Source organism: Acomys minous (genome assembly GCF_964271855.1).
Source record: "Acomys minous genome assembly, chromosome: 2".
In the NCBI taxonomy this organism is placed as follows: domain Eukaryota; kingdom Metazoa; phylum Chordata; class Mammalia; order Rodentia; family Muridae; genus Acomys; species Acomys minous.
Genome location: NC_140484.1, coordinates 78,494,647 through 78,514,176, shown reverse-complemented (window position 1 = coordinate 78,514,176; position 19,530 = coordinate 78,494,647). Strand labels below are relative to the sequence as shown.

Sequence of the window (19,530 nt, the reverse complement as noted above, 5' to 3'; positions counted from 1 at the left end):
AAATGAAAGTTAGGGAAGGGGCGGGGTGGGAGTTATTTGGCTTACACTTCCATAGTGCTGTTCATTATTGAAGGAAGTCAGGACAGGAACTCAAACAGGGCAGGAACCTAGAGGCAGGAGCCAATGCAGAAGCCATGGAGGGGTGCTGCCTACTGTCTTCCTCCCTATGGCTTGCTCAGCCTGCTTCCTTATTGAACCCAGGGCCACCAGCCCAGGGATAGCACCATCCACAGAGAGCTGGGCCCTACCCCCATCAGTCACTAATTAAGAAAATGCCTACTGCTGGATCTTATGGAGGCATTTACTCAATTAAGTTTCTCTCCTTTCAGATAATTCTAGTTTGTGTGTGACATTGACATAAGACAAGCCAGCACAGGTTCCATCTGATGGAGCGGTCCTTAAATCAAATCCGATACTGGTCAGATAGTCCCACAAGCTTTGTGCCACCATTGCCCTAGCATATTTTCAGGCAGGACAGCAGTGTAGACCAAAGGTTTTGTGGCTGGGTTAGTGTTTATGTTCCTATTTTGGTTGTGAAATGAGTTGTATAAAGTTCCTCTTCAGCAATGGGGCCTTGCTGTCAGTTTGTGGAGAGCAACCTGTTGTCTTGGCAACAGTCAGGGTTGTTTGGGAATTTCCATGGGTTCCCTTTGGCCAAGAACTTAATAGGCTATAACCCAGACCAGGTACTAGAAGCTTTGTTTGGTGACAAGAAATGGACAGTTGGGACTCAGTCTCCCTCACTATTTGGAACCTTGAGTAGAATTGCCTTCATGTATTTTAGGAAGTTTTCACTAGTTCCCATACCAGCTGCCAGCTGCCCTCAATTCTAGCTGTCTCTCCCCTCATTCTTTCCGTCAACTCCATCTTCCATTCCCCCACCCACCTCCTCCTCCCATTCTCCACCCCAGCACCCAGTCCGTCTATAAAGTCTATTCTCTTTCCTTCTTCCAGGGAGAAACATGTACCAGCCTCTTCCTCTATACCTAACCTCTCTGGATCTACAAACTATAGCTGAGTTATCATTTATTTAATGGCCAGTATTTACACATAAGTAAATACATACTTTTTTATCTTTCTGAGTCTGGGATACCTCACTGAAGATGATGTTTCCTAGTTCCATCCATTTGTCTGCAAATTTCATGATGTTATTTTTTAAACATTTTCTTTACCATTTTTCTGTTGAGGGTCATCTAGGTTGTTTCCCATTACTAGCTATTATAAATAAAGTAGCAATGAATGTGGTTGAGCAAGTGTCCTTGTGTAGAACAGAGCATCCTTTGGGTATATACCCAAGAGTGGTATAGCTGGATCTTGAGGTAGATCAATTGCTAATTTTCTGAGGAACTGCCATCCTGATTTCTGTAATGGCAGTACAAGTTTGTACTCCCACTAGCAATGGGTGAGTGTACCCTTTATGCCACATCCTCACCAACATGAACTGATACTTGTGTTATTGATCATAGCCATTCTAACAGGTATAAAATGGAATCTCAAAGTAGTTTTGATTTGCATTTCCCTGATAGATAAGGATGTTGAACATTTCTTTAAATGTTTCTTAGCCATGTGAACTTCCTTTATTGAGAATTCTGTTTAGATATATACCCCCATTTTTAATTGGGTTATTTGCTTTCTTGATATCTAGCTTTTTAAATTCTTTATATACTTTTGAATATTAGCCCTCTATCTAATGTATACTTGATTAAAAAAATTTTTTTTGAACTTTTTCCGTTTTGTAGACTGCTGCTTTGTTTGGACAGTGTCCTTTGCCTTACAGAAACTTTTCAGTTTCATGAGGTCTCATTTAACAATTGTTTAATCTTAGTGCCTGCATTAATGGTGTTCTGTTCAAAATCTTATGCTGTGCCAATGAGTTCAAGGCTATTCCCCCACTTTCTCTTCTATTAGATTCAATGTATTTAGTTTTATGTTGAGATATTTGGTCCACCTGGACTTGAGTTTTGTGCAGAATGATAAGTATGGGTCTATTTGCACTCTTCTATATAAGGAGACATCCAATTTGAACAACATTTACTGGAAACGCTGACTTTTTCCCAGTGTTTCTGGATTCTTTATCAAAAAGTGGGTATCCATGGGTATGTAAATTTATGTATGGGACTTCTGTTCAATTCCATTGATCAACATGTCTGGTTTTATACCAGTACCATGCTGTTTTCTTACCACTAAAGTTTCATAGTACGACTTGAAATCGGACTAGTAAGATCTCCAAGAGTTCTTTGTTGTTCAGGATTGCTTTAGTTATCTTGGTGGAGTGTTTTGGGGGCTTGTTTTTTTGTTTTGTTTTGTGTTGTTGTTGTTGTTGTTGTTGTTGTTGTTTTTCCATATGAAGCTCAGAAGTCTTTAAAGATCTGTGAAAATTGGAGTTTTAAGGGGTTGCATTTAATCTGTAGATTGCTTTGGTAGAATGGCTGTTTTTACATATGAATCTTAATGATCCACAAGCATGGGAGATCTTTCCATCTTCTGATATCTTCTTCAATTTCTTTCTTCAAAGACTTGAAGTTTTTATCATACAAGTCTTTCATTTGCTTGGTTAGCTACCCCAAGATATTTTATATTATTTGAGGCTTTATTTTATCACTACTTGAGGATATTGTAAAATGTGTTTTTCCTTGATTTCTATCTCAAGCCATTTGTCATTTGTATATAGGAGAGCTACTGATTTTTTTTTTTAGTTAACTTTTGTATCCAGTTACTTTGCTGACAGTGTGTATTATCTGTAAGAGTTCCCCAGTGGAATGTATGTGTAGTGTCATATCATCTGCAAATAAACATACTTTAATTTCTTTCTATCCAGTTGTATTCCCCCGATCTCCTTCAGTTGTCTTATTGTTCTAGATAAGATTTCAAATACTATATTGAATAGGTTTGGAGAGAGTAGACAACTTTGTCTTGTTTCTTATTTTAGTGGAATCGTTTTGATTTAATCGTTTTGTTTAATTTGGCATTGGCCAGAGGCTTGCTGTGTTTAAGTATGTCCCTTGTAACTCTAGTTTCTCTAGGATGTATCTATTGTGAAGAAGTGTTAGTTTTTGTCAATAGCCTTTTCTGCATCTAAGGAAATGATAGTGTGGGTATTTTTCTTTACGTTTGTTTATATGGTGGATTACATTGATTTATTTTCACATATTAAAGTGTCCCTGCATCTCTGGATGAAGCCTACTTGATCATCTTTTTGATGTGTTCTTGGATGCTGTTTGGGTTTTATTGGGTATTTTTCACCTAAGTTATTAATAAGGGAAATTGGCCTGTAATTCTCTTTCTTTGTTGGGCCTTTATGTGCTTTGGTTATCAGGGTAACTGTGACCTCATAAAATGAATTATGAAATATTTCTTTTACATCTATTTCGTAAAATAATTTGAGGACTATTGACAATAAATCTTCTTTGAAACTCTGGTAGAATTCTGTGTTAAAACCACATGGCCCTAGAAAAAATTTTAATCATTGCTTTGCTTAGATGGCCTTTCTACTCTTGAATTAGCTTTGGTAAATGGTACCTAGTGAGAAATTTTCTTTTAGATTTTCTAATTTGGTAGAGTACATGTTTTTAAGTATGTTCTCATGATTCTCTGGATTTCCTTGCTGTCTGTTGTTATTGCCCCCCGCCTTCATTTCTGATCTTCTTAATTTAGGTATTCTTTCACTTCCTTTTAGTTAATTTGGATAAGCATTGATCACTGATTTTCTCAAAGAACCAACTCTTTGTTTCATTGATTCTTTGTATTGTTCTCTTTGTTTCTATTTTATTGACTTCAACCCTGAGTTTGATTATTTCCTGAAATCTACTCTTTAGGGGTGTGATTTCTTTTGTTTTGTAATAGAGCTTTATGGAGTTCTGTCAAATTCCTCATATAAGATCTGTCAATTTTTTTCTTATGTAGGCTCTTAGTGCTATAAACTTTCCTCTTAGAACCATTTCCATTGTGTCTCATAAGTTTGGGTATATTATATATTCATTTTCTTTCAATTATTCACTTGTTTATTAAATGTATTTATTTATTCACTTTACATCCTTATTGTAGCCACCACCCTCCTCTCCTTCCAGTCCCACCATCCCACCCCTTTCTCTCTTACCCCCTCCCCTTCTCCTCAGAAAAGAGGACCCCAACAACAATAACCTGCCCCACCACATCAAGACTAATCAGGACTAATCACATCCTCTTCCCCTGAGTTAAGGGAAAGTGATCCAAAAGCAGGCAACAGAGTCAATGTCAGAGACAGCCCTTGCTCTAATTGCTAGGGGACCCTCATGAGGACCAAGCTGCCCATCATCTACATGTGTGTAGAGGACCTAGGTCTAGTCCATGCATGCTCTTTGGTTGGTGGTTCAGTCTCTGTGAGAGCCCATGGTCCTCGCTTAGTTGACTGTTGGTTTTCTTGTGGATTTCTTGTCCCCTCCAAGTCCCCAACTCTTCCACAAGACTCCCCAAGCTCTGCCTAATGTTTGGCTATGGGTCTCAGCATTTGTTTCAATCTGCTGCTGATTGGAGCCTCTCAGAGGACAGTTATGCTAGTCTCCTGTGTGCAAGCATAGCAGACTATTGTTAATAGTGTCAGGGGTCGGCTCTCTCCCATGGGGTGGGTCTCAAGTTGGGCCAGCCATTATTTCACCCTTCCCTCAATCTCTACTCCATCTTTATCTCTGCACAAATTATAAGCAGGGTAAATTTTGGGTCTAAGAGTTTGTGGGTAGGTTGGTGTCTCCCTCCTTCTACTGGAAGTCCTGCTTGGCTATGGAAGGTGGCCACTTCAGTCTCTGTATCCCCTGAGGCTAGAAGTCTCAGCTAGAGTCACACCATATCCTCCCCAGGAGCCTACCCTGTCTTGGGCCTCCAGCTTGTTCCAAATATGCCCCTCCTTGGTTTCCCTTTTCTCTCCCTTCCCTCTTGCCTCTCACCTTCATTCTCTTTTCCAACATGATCACCACTCTCCTTTCCCTTCCTCCCACCACATTCTCTCTCTTCATCCACTTCCAATGTCTATTCTATTTCCCCTTCTGAGGGAGATTCAAGCATCCTCCCTTGTGTCCTCCTTGTTACTTAGCTTCTTTTGGTCTGTGGGTGGTAAAATAGTTATCCTGTACTATATTGTTGATGCTAGTTTTTAAACTCTATTTTATTTGGGGTGTTACTGCCTCTACCTCCCTTCACACCAATCTCTTACAACACTCCAGCAATAGGTATGAGAGAAAGGTTAGTGGGGAAAGGGAATATAGACCACTTTACTTCTTTAATTCTCTTGTCTGTGTAGGGTTGATTGAAGTGTGTTTGGGAGCATCATCTCTTCCACCTTCTCTCTCTCTCTCTCTCTCTCTCTCTCTCTCTCTCTCTCTCTCTCTCTCTCTCTCTCTCTCTCCTCTCATATTTCTACCCCTCAGAGTCCTCAGAATTAAACTAATTGCTGCTGGCAAAGACTGCACCCTGCACAAGGCAATTATCAGCTGTGGACAAACTAAAGCCCAAGCTAAAATCCCAAACTTGGGATTAAAACAAAAACGGGTTTACATAACAGAACTGAGTTTTTAGAGAAACCACATTATGTGGCTCATATACACTTATAAGTACATACCACCTGTGTCTTTCTGGGTTCAAGTTACCTCATTCAAATGATATTTTCTAGTTCCATCCATTTGCCTGCAAATTGCATGATTTCCTTGTTTATAATAGCTGAGTAGTATTCCATTGTGTAAATGTACCACAGTTTCTTTATCCATTCTTCGATTGAGGGACATCTAGATTTTTCCCAGTTTCTGGCTATTATGAATAAAGCTTCTATGAACATAGTTGAGTGGGTATCTTTGTGGTATCATGGAGCATCTTTTGGGTGTATGCCCAGGAGTTGTATAGCAGGGTATTGAGGTAGAACTATGTCCAATTTTTATGAGAAGGTGCCAGATTTATTTCCAAAGTGGTTGTACAAGTTTGCACCCCACACAGCAATGGAGGAGTGTTCCTCTGCTCTACATCCTTGCCAGCATGTGCTGTCACTTGAGCTTTTGATCTTAGCCATTCTGATGAGTGTAAAATGGAATCTCAGAGTCCTTTTGATTTGCATTTTCCTGATGTCTAGGAAAGGTAAGAATTTCTTTAAGTGCTTCTCAGCCAATAGAGATTCCTCAGTTGAGAGTTTTTGGTTTAGCTCGGTACCCCATTTTTTAATTGGATTATTTGGTTTGCTGGTGTTTGATTCCTTGAGTTCTTTATATATTTTGGATATTAGCCCTCTGTTGGATGTAGAGTTGGTGAAGATATTTTTCCAATCTATAGACTGCCGTTTTGTTCTGTTGACAGTGTCCTTTGCCTTACAGAAGCTTTTTCACTTTCATGAGTTCCCATTTATTAATTTTTGATCATGGTGCCAGAGCTGTTGGTGTTCTATTCAGGATATCTGCCCGGTTCCTTTTGGCTTTTAAAGCTCTGTTGAGAAGTCTTGTATAATACTCATAGGTCTGCCTTTATATGTTACTTGGCCCTTATCCCTTGCAGCTTTTAATATTCTTTCTTTGTTCTGTACATTCAGTGTTTTGATTATTATACGGCATGAGGATTTTCTTTTTGGTCCAATCTGTTTGGTGTTCTATACGTTTCTTATATGTTTATAAGCATCTCTTTCTCTTTTTTCAAGATTTATTATTTATATAGTATTCTGCCTGCATGTGTGCTTACATGCCAGAAGAGGGCACCAGATCTCATTATAGATGGTTATAAGCCAGCCTGTAGTTTCTGGGAGTTGAACTCAGGACCTTTGGAAGAACAGCCAATGCTCTTAACCTCTAAGCCATCTCTCCAGCCCCAGCATCTCTTTCTTTAGGTTAGGAAATTTTTCTTCTATGATTTAGTTGAAGATATCCTCTAGGCTTTTGAGCTAGGAATCTTCTCCTTCTATTCCTATTATTCTTAGGTTTGATCTTTTTATGGTGTCCCAAAACTCCTGCATGTTTTGTGTTAGAAACTTTTTAGATTTAGCATTTTCTTTGACCACTGTATCAATGTCTTCTATCATATCTTCTTCACCTGAGATTCTCTCGATCACTCGTACTCTGTTGGTGATGCTTGTATCTGTAGTACCTGTTCTTTTTCCTGGGTTTTCCAGGATTGTCACAGGTTTTAGTTTTGATTTGATTTGCTTTGATTTTATTTGCTCTATTTCCATTTTCAGGTCTTGAACAGGTTTTTTTTTTTCATTTCCTACTCCTTTTTGTTTATATTTTCCTGTATTTCTTTGAGGGATTTATTGATTTCCTTTACCAATTTGATTGTATTTTCCTGTATTTCTTTGAAAGACTTTTTCGTTTCCTCTTTAAAGGACTTTATCATCTTCATTAGATTAATTTTAAGGTCATTTTCTTGCTCTCTAGGTGTGTTAGGATATCCAGGGCTTGCTGTAGAAGGATAACTGGGTTCTAGTGGTAGCATATTGACTTGGGTTTTCTTGAGTGTGTTTTTATGCTGGACTTTAGCCATCTGGTTGTCCCTGGTGTTAGCAGACTTGGTGGGACCTGGTGGCAGTAGGCCTCTGGGATACAGGTAAAGCTGATAAGCCCTGATGTCTGCAAGTCTCTGGTGATCCCTGATAGCTGCTACCTCTGGGGTTTTAGCTAGAGCTCGGGCCCAGAAAATATCAGTTGGAGGGCATGGGGTAGTCCTCACCATTTCTGGGTTTGCCGAGAGGAACACAGCAGCCAAGCAATTGGGAGGGGGTCTCACCTGGTATTCCCTATGGCTGCCAGCCTCTGGGGCTTGGGTAATGGTGCACAGAAGGCACTGATGCTGAGTTTGCCCAGAGGAACACAGCTAGCAAGGAATTAGGGGAGGAGGTCTCACCTGGTAGACCCTAATGGCTGCCAACCTCTTGCCTTGCAGGTAAAGCTGGGTCCTAGAAAATGGCATGTGGAGGGCATGGCACAGACCTCAGGGCTACTGGGTTTGCCTTGAGGAACCCAGCAAGCCTTCATTTATTTCTTAATTTCTGTCTTGACCCATTTTTTATTCAGTTTCCATGAGTTTGTTAGCTTTCTGTTGTTTCTGCTGTTTTTGTTTGTTTGTTTGTTTTTTAGAATAACAATGGCCAGCTTTATCCTTGGTGGTCTGATAAAATACAGAGAGTTATTTCAATCTTCTTTTATCTGTTGAGATTTGCATTGTGTTTGAGTATGTTGTCAGTTTTGGAGAAGTGCAGGGGACAAGGTATATTATTTTGAGTTTGGGTAAAGTGTTGTGTAAATATCTATTAGGTCCATTTGGTTTATAATGTCTCTTAGTTCCAGTATTTCTCTGTTTAATTTTTTTCTGGATGACCTGTCTACTAGTAAGAGTGAGTACTGAAGTCTCCCAATACCAGTATGTGGGGATCAATGTGTGATTAAAGCTGTAGTAGTATTGCTTTTCTAAACATGGATGCCCTGTATTTGGGGCCTAGATGGTAATAATTGAAGTGTCATCTTGATGGATTTTTCTGATGAGTATACAGTATCTTCCCTGTTTCTCATGATTAGTTTTGTTTTGAAGTCTATCTTGCTAGACATTAAAATGGCTACACCAGCTGGCTTCTTATGTTTGTTTGCCTGTAATATTTTTCCCATCCTTTACCCTGAGGTAATATCTATCCTTGATGTTGATTTGTGTTTCTTGGATGCAACAGAAGGATGGGTCCTTTTATTGTATCTAGTCTCTTAGTCTGTGTGTTTTAATGGAGTGTTTGTGTGTGTGCTTGCTTGTCTGAGATTTATTTCCTGTATTTTCATGGTTGTAGTTAAACTCCTTAGGTTGTAATTTTCCTTCTAGCATATTCTGTAGAGATATATTGGTAGATTAAATATTGCTTAAATTTCATTTTATTGTGGGATGCCTTATTTTCTCCATCTATGGTGATTGAAAGTTTTGCTGAATATAGACGTCTGGGCTGGCTTCTGTGGTTTGTTAGATGTCGCACCTCCCCATTAAGAAGTCAGGCATGATTCTAAAAGGTCTGCCTTTGTATGTTACCTGGTCTTTTCTCCTTGCAGCTTTTAATAGCCTTTTTTTGCTTAGTGTTTTGATTATTATGTGGTAATATAATAACCTTGTCTGGTCCAATTTATTTGGTGTTCTGTATCCTTCTTGTACCTTTGTCAGCATCTCCTCTTTAGGTTAGGAAATTTTCTCCTATAATTTCGTTCAAAATATTTTTTGGGCCTTTGACCTGGGTTTCTTCTTCTTCAGTTATTCATAATTTGGTCTTTTCATGGTGTTCCCAGTTTCCTGAATGTTTTGTGTCAGGAGTTTACAGGAGGGAGGAAAGCAGAGTGTTCCACAGGATCTGCTTATTTAGTCTCCTTGGAATTGGGGAAGAGAGTGAAATGAGGACATCCTAGAAGATCTCAGCAGAGCTGAGGATAAGTCCAGGGGAGTGGATCTGGAGGAATGGAAGAAGAAAACATCTACAGTCGGGTTACCTGCTTTCTTGGCAAGAATGGCCTGTGTGTTAGTAGGGAGTGCCTGCTGAGGTTGGGGCCTGGAATAAAGCAAGGAGTAAGGAAAGGGCAGTTAGGAGGGGAAGGTCTATGGGATCTGGTAGAGATGTGGACAGAGGGATGAGGAAGGCTGAAGCAAGTGTTCCATTACACAGCTTTGATGAGACCAAGGGCTGGATTTGGAAGAGCGGAGGGAGTGGTGAAGCCTTCAGTCAGCTTACCTGTCACCCTGGCCTGCTCCTAGGGAATACCTGCTGGTGTTGGAGGCTGGGATAATGGGATGAGTTGTGGGGAAGATTTGAAGGAGATGATCTTCCTAAGGTTTTGGGGATGGGGTAAGAGAGGAAAACCATCCTTCATTTTTTGAGGTTATAATTTTAGTTAAAATATATCACTTTCACTCAGTTCCCCCTTTCATCCCTCCAACCCTTCCAACGGCTCTTCACTTCCTCTCTAATTGATGGCCCTTATCATTATTATTATCATTATTGTTGTTGTTGTCACTGTTACTTTACATATATGCATAGACAAACAAATTCATGAATTCAGTCTACTTAGTCTGTTTTTGTGGCTTGTATGTATATGAACTGAGGTCTGACGCAATTAGAGGGCTCATCCCTAAGGAAAACTAAATCTCCCACTCTCAGCCATCATCAGCTGCCTAGAGTTCTTCTCTAGGAGTAGGACTCCTTGAGACTTCCTGCTTCTGCATTATCATCTCTACTCATATTGTCATAATTCACCATACTGTTGAGGTATCATGGATATAGCCTCCTTGTCATTTCTAAGACTCCCAATCTCACTGCAGATGTCCTGGTCCTCTGACTCTTACAGTCTTCCCTCTCCCTTCCTTAGTGTTCCTTGAGCCTTTAGTGAAGGTGCTGTTTTGTAGATGTACTCAGTTTTATGTGCTAACTTCAGCACATCTCTGGACACATGGCACACTAACCCTGTCATTTATTACTGGGTTTTGTCTCCCTGGTTCCACTACTGTATGCTGATCACTAAGAAGAAATGTACACTCAGGATTGCAAGAAGGCCTTTTCCTATGACATAACATGGCATAAGGGGTCACATGAGGAGACAGACCATGCCTGACTGATATAACACTCACATTATTTCCCTCTTCTCATAAAGCCATGATGCCATCCTAGGGAACCTATACTCAGAGCTCATCTAATGACCTCCCAAAGGCTCCAAATCTTCATACTGTTAAAATGGCAACTAAACTTCAGCGTGAGTTTCAGGGGACAAACAAACTATAGCAAAAGGTCTCCAATTTGAGTAGTCACTGCCATCAGTGTGGTAAAAGGATCAATTCTGCAAGAATGCCTATCAGCTCTTAAAGTGTATACATTGCAGCATTTAAATATGTGAGACAAAAATGGATAGGTCTTATGCCCTGTTGCTATAACTGAAGATAAAGACATTGAAGACGATTAAAAGTATATAAGGAAGCTAAGTCTGGTAATTTAAGCGTGTAATCAGCTACTCAGGGGTCTATGGCAGGAGAATCATAAGTTCAAGACAAGCTTCAGGAACTTAGTGAATGAGACCCTGCCTCAAAAAAAAAAGGTGAAAACTCAACCAGCACTGTAGGTTGATGGTTCAGTGCTTGTGTAATGTGTGAGGCACTAGGTTCAGCCCCCAGGACCGCAGCCAGGAAAAGTGGGAAAGATGGATTGTTGAAATGCTCTTCTTTTCCTAAGTTACCATGAATGTTAATTATTTATGAGTGTTGAATTTTATAATTATTTCATACATGTGTCAAAATACTTATATATTTTTCTTTTCTTATTATGGACAGTTACATTGTCTGATTTTTAATGTTGATCAACTTTTTATTCCTAGAATATATCTCACTTGCTTGTGATGTGTTCTCCTTTTAAATATTTATAGACTCAAATTGCTAGTATTTGATTAGTGTGCATGCATCTGTGCTTAGAAGTGTATTGCTCATATTTTCCTTTCTTGTCACTAGCATTGCATAATTTTGGGATCAAGGTTATCTCGTCACATAAGGTGAATTGTAAAATGTGACCTCTCCTTTTACTCCCAAAATATCTAGTAGGAATGTCTACAAAGGTCCACTAAAATCATGTACAAGACTTTAAAACCATAATTTGTGGCCTGGGTGTGGTAGCACATGCCTTTAATCCCAGCAGTCAGGATGTAGAGGCAGGCAGATTTCTATGAGTGTGTTGTCAGCCTTGTATGCATAGAGAGCATCAGGCTTATATACAGAGACTTTGTCTCAAAAAATTGCATATGTGATAAAGATTGCACACACACACGCACACACACAGAGACACACACACTAGAACGTATGGAACAGAAAGAGTGAAAACACACAGACAATGTCGTGACAAAACTTGAGTGGCAGTGTCTTTGAGGAAGCTTGAAATATAAGGAGGTAGACTAAAACCAGCAACAGGACGAGGCATTATCAGAAGCCAACCTGAGCCTAGCCATGGCTCATCCTGATAAGTTCAGAAGTCTGGAAGTTGGGGGCTTTAGAGGGAGTGATTTTTATACCATAAAAAGTAACTAAAGCAGTCAGTTCACATATAATGTGATAAGCATTTGTCATTTAGGAAATACAAACTAAACTTTTCCATGAAATGTAAGTATATATCAGCAAGATAGTTAAGATATAGATGACTGAACACACCAAGGGCTAGCACAGTGGGAATAAATGGGACACACTTATCTATGACTAACTGGATGGAAAATACTTGAAATTATTTTGTGATATCTAGCACTGTCAAAGACACTAAACTTCTGCCCCAGAAATAAACTCTTAGAAACTAATTTCATACAAATACCACATGGTGTATAGAGAATGTTCAAAACAAAAGTATATGTAACGGGTCCAAACTAGAATGTATATTTATTGTTGTAAGAAATTACCAAAAAATTAGTAGTCTAAAGCAAGAGTTAACATCTAATCATTATTTCCATGGCTTAGCTTGAGTGTTTCTGGTCCTGGGTATCTTATGGTGTCCAATCATTTGATGTCTCAGGCCTTGCGGCTCTACTGAGAAAGAGTCTCGCCCACATGGCTATTGATAGTTCCCTGCCACATGGAAATTTTATCACCAGATGTGGTAGGTAACTCCCCTCACATAAAATGTCACTAAAGATACTGAGATGGAGAACACAGTCCTTCATGGACTAGGCTAACAATCTCATTCTGTTGTTTCATCAGTTGCCTATTGACACAAGTTTGTTGTGCGGTAGCATCATTTGGAGCAGTCTGCAGGTCTGGATACCCTTCTATATGCCCACGATAGGAAAAATAATGATAAACTAGAGATTTGGAGTAATTAAAATTAGTAATCTATAGCTGCAAATGACAACATATTTTAAAAGATACAAATAAAAAGAATGTTTTGTATGTGTGTCTTTGTGTGAAGCACAGAGAATTCAAAACAAAGCAATTATATTTAGGAGTCCATTCTTAAGTAATAATACAATAAAGAAAGCTAAGAAATGCTTAACCATACAACCATAGGTGTTTAGCCATGAGAACGGTTGCATTTAAGGAAGAGAAAACTAGGTGTTCACAACACAGATGACGTCTAGAGGGTTGGGTGTCTGTTACATTTAACCTTACTGTGAGTCACTGAGCTGTAGAAGCTACTTACTTTCTGTCACTCTTATAAATTACCATGACTAAGGCAACTTCTAGGTGAAAGCTTATTTTGGCTTATGGCTCCAGAGGGTTAAAGTCTATAATGATTGGGACAGCATGGCAGAGGACATCCACCACAGGAAACTGAGAGATCACATCATCAGCTGCAAATACAAAGCAACGAGGGCAAAATGAAAGTAGGGCAAGGCTATGAACTCTCAAAGCCTGTGCTCAATGACATACTTGCTCAAAACAAGCAAACAAACATAGATTCTTTACAGCAGAAGTCCACTCTGATGCCCTTCATAAGTGTGCTTAATAGAGTTCACACTGAAAAACCTTAAAACTATTCTTGATTCTGTGTATGGATTCATTACCAAAAAAAGCCATCCTTATTGACATTTATTTTAGCATGCCTTTAAAACATTTTAATCCAAGTTAATTCTTTTGCAATGACTCCCAAGTATATAATAATAAACATGAATGCATCCTTCTAATTAGAAGTGGCTACAGTATTTCTACCAAACACTACTAGAATTCATATAAACCTCTGGTTTTGCCATTGATGGTGTGGTCTATGAATTTTTCCAGATTTAATTAGACAGCCCTCTACAACTTTCAAACTATGGTAAAAGCAGCATTTTACAAGTAAGTAACTCTATTGATATAATTAAGGTCATCCCTGTTCTAGTTACAATATTGAGGAGCATGTCACCTTTTATATTAACTATTTGTATTCTAGAGAGAATTGTGTGAACAGTTGCAATAGAAATTACATAGGCGTTTTTTCAAAACAACCAGATAGTGGGATCCCAAGCACACTGTAATCCTGGAACTTGAAAAGCAGAGACATTTGAAATGCCATAAAGTCAAGATCAGCCTGGGCTACATAGCAGGCCAGCCAACACTTATAAAACAATGCTGTACCTTTTTCTAAAATTAAATAGAAACACTATGATCCTCTCCATTACTTACTTGTCAAAAATCTTTCTCTTCTTAGGTAACATCAAAAACCAGGAATTTCAAGGAATTATTGGCTACTATATTCCAAGCAAGGAAATCCGCTGGGGAAAGGTGGTTGTGAAATTCATGCAAGTCTAATGTGTTAATAGAGGACAAATAGAAAACAAAACATTGGGACTTATGCTTTTAGAATGAGAATCTGATTAGAAGATAATTAGAAACTGTTGCCTTTCCAAGGCCTCCTGAATTTGATTGATTGGATACTCTGACCCCTAAATTATATTATTATGTCATGCAGAGCAAGAGAACGTCAGTGGTTAGGTAGGAGTGGATGGGCAGGCCTGAAACTCCAGAGCTCGAGAGGCTGAGATAGGAGAATCTCCAATCTGAGTCCAGCCTGGGCCATGTGTAGCGATTCTGTCTGAAAAGCGTGTGAAACAGAATGGTGTGGAGGCAGGATAGCAGCTTCCTACCTGCTTCTCAGCCATCTTTCCCTTCTGCTTTCTGGCTTCTTGTACCTTTTTGTTCTGCTTGGGGAAGGTTGAGTGGGGAAAGGGCTACCAGGAAATGGTATGTGATAACTTTGCCTTTGTTTGCTTCTAAGGTATTTGAAATTTTGGAAGAAGCTAAAGTGCTGTTCAACTTGGAAGACTATTCTGTCAAACAAATAACCCTGGAACAAATCTTTCTGACCTTTGCTAATATTGGTAAAGCGAGAACTTTTCAGTAAACAAAGCTGCTGTGAGGTTTCAATCCAACCAGTGACCCTCTTTCTCAGACTGCTGTCTGCTCTAAATACATAGAAGTCTTTTTATACATGCCACAAATAAAAACTCTAAGAGAGATTCTTTGCAGTCTTTGAAAGTTAAGTGGGCCCTCTAGTAAGGGAGAGGGGGCTGTCTCCGACATGGACCCTGCTACCAGCTTCTTGATTTCTTCCCCCAGGCAGCACTCCTTTGCCAGGCCACCGAGGAAGAGGACACGCTCAGTCCTGATGAGACTTGATGAGCTGGGGTGGATGGGAAGGGGGAGACTCCTCTTTTCTGAGGACTAGGGGAGGGGACCGGGAGAAAGGGAGGGAAGGTGGCACTGGGAGATGAGGAGGGATGGGGCTATGACCAGGATATAAAATGAATAATACATAAATAAACAAACAAACAAGTAAGTAATACAGTTGGAGTGAATGACAGGTTATCTGAACTGTGAAGATTCAATTTGCCCTATTTCAGAATTTAAAAGTTAGCACTTTATTCTCCTTCTGTCTCCCAAACACAGCTCTGAAAGTCATTTCAAGTCATAGCTGTGACCTGAACCAAACTCTTAGCTTTGACGATGACCAGCTTTTTTTTTTAATCTCAGGTCTGTCCTTATTTTCTTTTAACCTCAGATTTCCTGTCTGTTAACCAGGATTGACAGTTTCTGCCTTCATGAGTTCAGAAGTTGGAGTAGGGTGATTTATAAAAGGCACATTGACCAGTAGAAAGTAAGCTGTTATTTTTGTTTAAGCCTCATTTTTAAAATTAAATTTATTTGGTTTATTTTTTAATTTTTATACAGGCATACATTTTATGTTGAGCATACTCCCCCTTCTTCAACCCTTTTTTACTCATCCCTTTACACTCCTGTTTATATATATTTACCAAATTTTCCTGGTCTCCCTCTCTGTTGTTAAACACCTATGCTAGTTTCTTTACTTAGCAATTGTGAAAAATGCTGCAATAAACACTGATGTGCAAATAATAATAATAATAATAATAATAATAATAATAGTAATAATAATAATAACAATAATAATAATGCTAGAGTGATGGCCCAGTGGTAAAGACTATTTGCTGTACAGACAGAAGAAACAGAGTTCCAATCCCAGAACACACATAACAAAGTTTGGCATCCCATAAATGCCTGTATCCCTATATCTAAGGGGAGCAGAAACAAAATCATTGGGGCTTACTGACTTTCAACCTTGCCAAGAAAATGTAAGCTCCAGGTTCAAGGAGAGGCAGTGCCTCAAAACAAATAAGCAGAAAGCACTTGTGTATGTTAACACACTCATGCAGACATACACAAAGAGAACCTTGTAAAGTTAGCTTTTCATTCTGATGGATGGGACCCTGAGTCAAAGTCAGAGGATTTCACGCTAGCAGCAGCAAGGGAGTGTTGAGTTATGTCTGTTCTTTAATACTTAACCCTCACAAACAAGCACAGCCACATGATGTTTGCGTTATGGAAAAAGACCTCTGAGTTTCTGACCATCTATCTGGAATGAAATATTAGTATTATACTGAAATGTTAGGCCATTTGCTCTAAAATCATCCAAAAATAGTCTGCAACAAAAAGTCACAATTAAGTAGGGGCCTGGCCCCAGACTTTTAATCTATAAACCAACTGCCTGTTAAGTAACTTCTTCCCTCTCCCGTCTACCCCACTGCCATGGTGTTATCTCCACACTCTCGGGACTCTAGGCCCGTTGTTCTGACTACCCGTGACTCTCTCCACTGGCTCCCATCTGCTCCCCACTATCTCTACACCTATAGTTGTAGCTCCAGACCAAGGCTCAGATACTTGCTGTGCCTGGCCTATATCCAAACAAACAGGTCCTATACCAGCTTTTCATGGCCTCGTGCTATTCACACAGGCCTGCACAGGTCCAATCTAAGACAGACTGGAATCTCACATCAGACATACAACGAAAGGAAAAAAGTCCACGTACCCAAGTCTCATCACAAAGATAAAAAGCAATATGAATGGCCAAAGCAGAATGTCTATGTTCAAGCACACTAGTCTCAAATTACCTAAATGAAGCCAAAACACAAAATTAAAAATTATCCAAGAATTCAAGAAATTTAAAGAAAAAAGAAACCAACACCTCACTGAACTTCAGGAGGATAACAATGAATACCTGAGTGATGTCCAAGAAGCTACAAATATACTGCTGAGCAAAATGATGATGAGAGTTCAGGATTTTAAGTCAGAATTTAAAGAAGAGATAGAAATATTGATGAGACCTCAAACTGAAATGAAGAGTGAAAAGTCAATAACCCAATTAGAAAATTCAAAGGAAAGCCTCCAAGGTAAATGGTTCAAGTAGAAGACTGAATATCAGGACTCATAGAGGAATCAGACCACACAAGCAAAAAATAGATGTTTTAAAAATTAACGACGGGGGTGGGGGGTGGGGGAGTGGGGAGGATCCAATATGGCGGCTAGCAGTGTGGACCGTGTTTGGAGGATCCAGTGAACAATTCAGGGAATTGCACAGATTTCTGAGCCAGGAACACCAAGGTCCCCACACCACAGCAGCAGGAGTGCTCCACAGTTCAGAGGGACCAGGGTGCAGAGGACATGCATGCCCCTGCACATGGGAGGAGCATGGATTTTCTCAGATCAGAGCAGCAGCGGCACCAGCGGCAGTGGCGGAGGTTTACAGCTCAGAGCCTTCTGGTGGAGGTGATTGGTGCGGTGGCCGGTGGGAGTTGCTGCGGGAGAGGGGACTCTGGACAGGATTTGGGTCGCGTGGTGCCTTAAGACCCAAACTGGACTCGGTGGACAGTTCAGCCCCAGAGTCCCGGGTTCAGCACAGTGCGCATTGCCGTGGAGATGCTGGATCAGCTCAGCAAACAATTCTGCTCGAAGTACTAGCTCAGCGCAGCCACAGCTCCCCTGCTGTGATGCAGGCTGGGCAGAGTGTTCAGTTCCACCCTAGGCACCAGCTCAGTGCAGCCGCAGTTCTCCTGCTGTGACGCAGGCGGGGTGGAGCACTCAGTTCCACCAGAGGCACTGGCTCAGTACAGCGAGCAGTTCTGCCCTAGACACTAGCTCAGCTCAGTGGGCAGTTCTGGGGCGCTGATGCAGGCTGAGGTCAGCACGCAGATTCAGCCCAGAGGCCCTAGCTAGACTTGCCGGGCAGATTGGGCCAAAAGACTCTAGGTGAGCTGTGCGCACAGGCTCAGCAGCCCTAGGACTCTGGCTGTACTATCCATGCAGTTTAGGCCCAGAGTCCCAGGCTGAACTCAGCGCACAGTGTAAGTCCAGAGTCCCTAGCTGAGCTCGGTGCACAATTCCACCCCGGAGACTTGGGTGGAGCTCGGCATGCAGTTTGGGGCCAGATTCCCTAACTGTGCTTGGCAGACAGATTGGGCCCAGAGACTCTAGTTGAGCTCTTGGCACAGTCTCGGCTCTAAGACTCTGGTTGGACACAGAGTGCAGTTTGAATCCAGAAATCCTGGCTGAGCTTGGCGGACGGTTCGGGCCCTGAGTCAATGACTGAACACAGCACGCACTTTGGGCCAAAAGCCCCTAGCTGAGCTTAGTGCACAGTCCCAGCCCAAAAATTCTGGCTGGACCCTGGGTGCATTTTGGGCCTAGAATCCCTAGCTGAGCTCGGCAGACGGTTCAGGCCCTGAGAATCTAGCTGAGCTTGATGCTTGGTTCAGGCCCAATATCCCTGGCTGGACGTGGCATGGGACCCAGAAGGCTGTGGATACCTTGGCCTGACCCAACGCTCATTCAGAGACCAAGAACGATTGCAGGACCCACAGCACAGAGGAGATGAGGTTAACTGGCTGTGAGAGCCCAAAATGACAGGGCTAACCTCCTGACATCCACACCAGTGAAGCATCAGAGATTCCAGCCTATGGAAATCATGAGAAAACAAGTGAATCTATCATCAGACTCCCTCCATCCAACTCTGGAAGCTACCCAACAAAAATAAAGATGGCAAGATGTCTAAAGGTCAGCGTAAAAGCATACACAAAAAAAACCCAAAACAACATGGCATCTCCAGTTTCCAGCTATCCAAAAGAAAACAACCCAGAGAACTCAAATACAATGGAAATACAAGAAAATGACCTCAAATCCTCAGTAATGAGGATGATAATGGAGGAAACAAATAAAATTTGTAATCAAATGCAGGAAGACGCAGCCAAACAGGTGAGAGACATGAAAGAAGCACATAGAGTGGAACTGGAAAAATTTCAGGAAAATGCAAACAACCAGATGAAAGAAAGAAATAAAACAGTTCAAGCTCTGAAGACCTATAACGTGGCAATGGAAGAAACTCAGGAATATACAAAAAATCAGATGAAAGAAATCAAAAAATCAGTTCAAGATCTGAAGATGAAAATGGATTCAATGATAAACACGCAGACAGAAGAAAAACGAGAATGTGAGACCTCAGAAAAGAAGGCGAGCAACACAGAGGTGAGCTTTTCTAACCGAATCCAAGAGATGGAAAAACAAATCTCAGGTCTAGAAGATACAATCACAGATCTTGAAGCAACCATTAAAGAAAATGCCAAATCTGGAAAACTCCTGACACAAAACATGCAAGAAATTAAGGACACCATGAAAAGAAGAAATCTGAGGATAATAGACATTGAAGAAGGAGAAGATATCAGACTCCAAGGCCCAGAAACTATTCTCAACAAAGTCATAGAAGAAAATTTCCCCAATCTAAAGAAA

General features: G+C 40.5%; 1 protein-coding gene across 4 annotated transcripts in view; it reads left to right on the top strand.

Moving 5' to 3' along the window:
* The window catches only part of LOC311592594 (phospholipid-transporting ATPase ABCA3-like), a 99,634-nt gene extending 84,673 nt beyond the window's left edge, over window positions 1–14,961 (top strand). For 2 of the 4 annotated variants that reach the window (XM_084773201.1, XM_084773198.1), the window contains 2 exons: window positions 14,108–14,181; window positions 14,675–14,961. In XM_084773201.1, coding sequence (XP_084629327.1) covers window positions 14,108–14,181; window positions 14,675–14,800 — 200 coding nt within the window. In that variant the 3' untranslated portion in view covers window positions 14,801–14,961. Of the gene's footprint in view, window positions 1–13,698; window positions 14,075–14,107; window positions 14,182–14,674 lie in introns of those variants that run through there. The other 2 variants (XM_084773200.1, XM_084773199.1) reach the window with 2 other exon arrangements.
* Window positions 14,962–19,530: the final 4,569 nt, after the last annotated feature.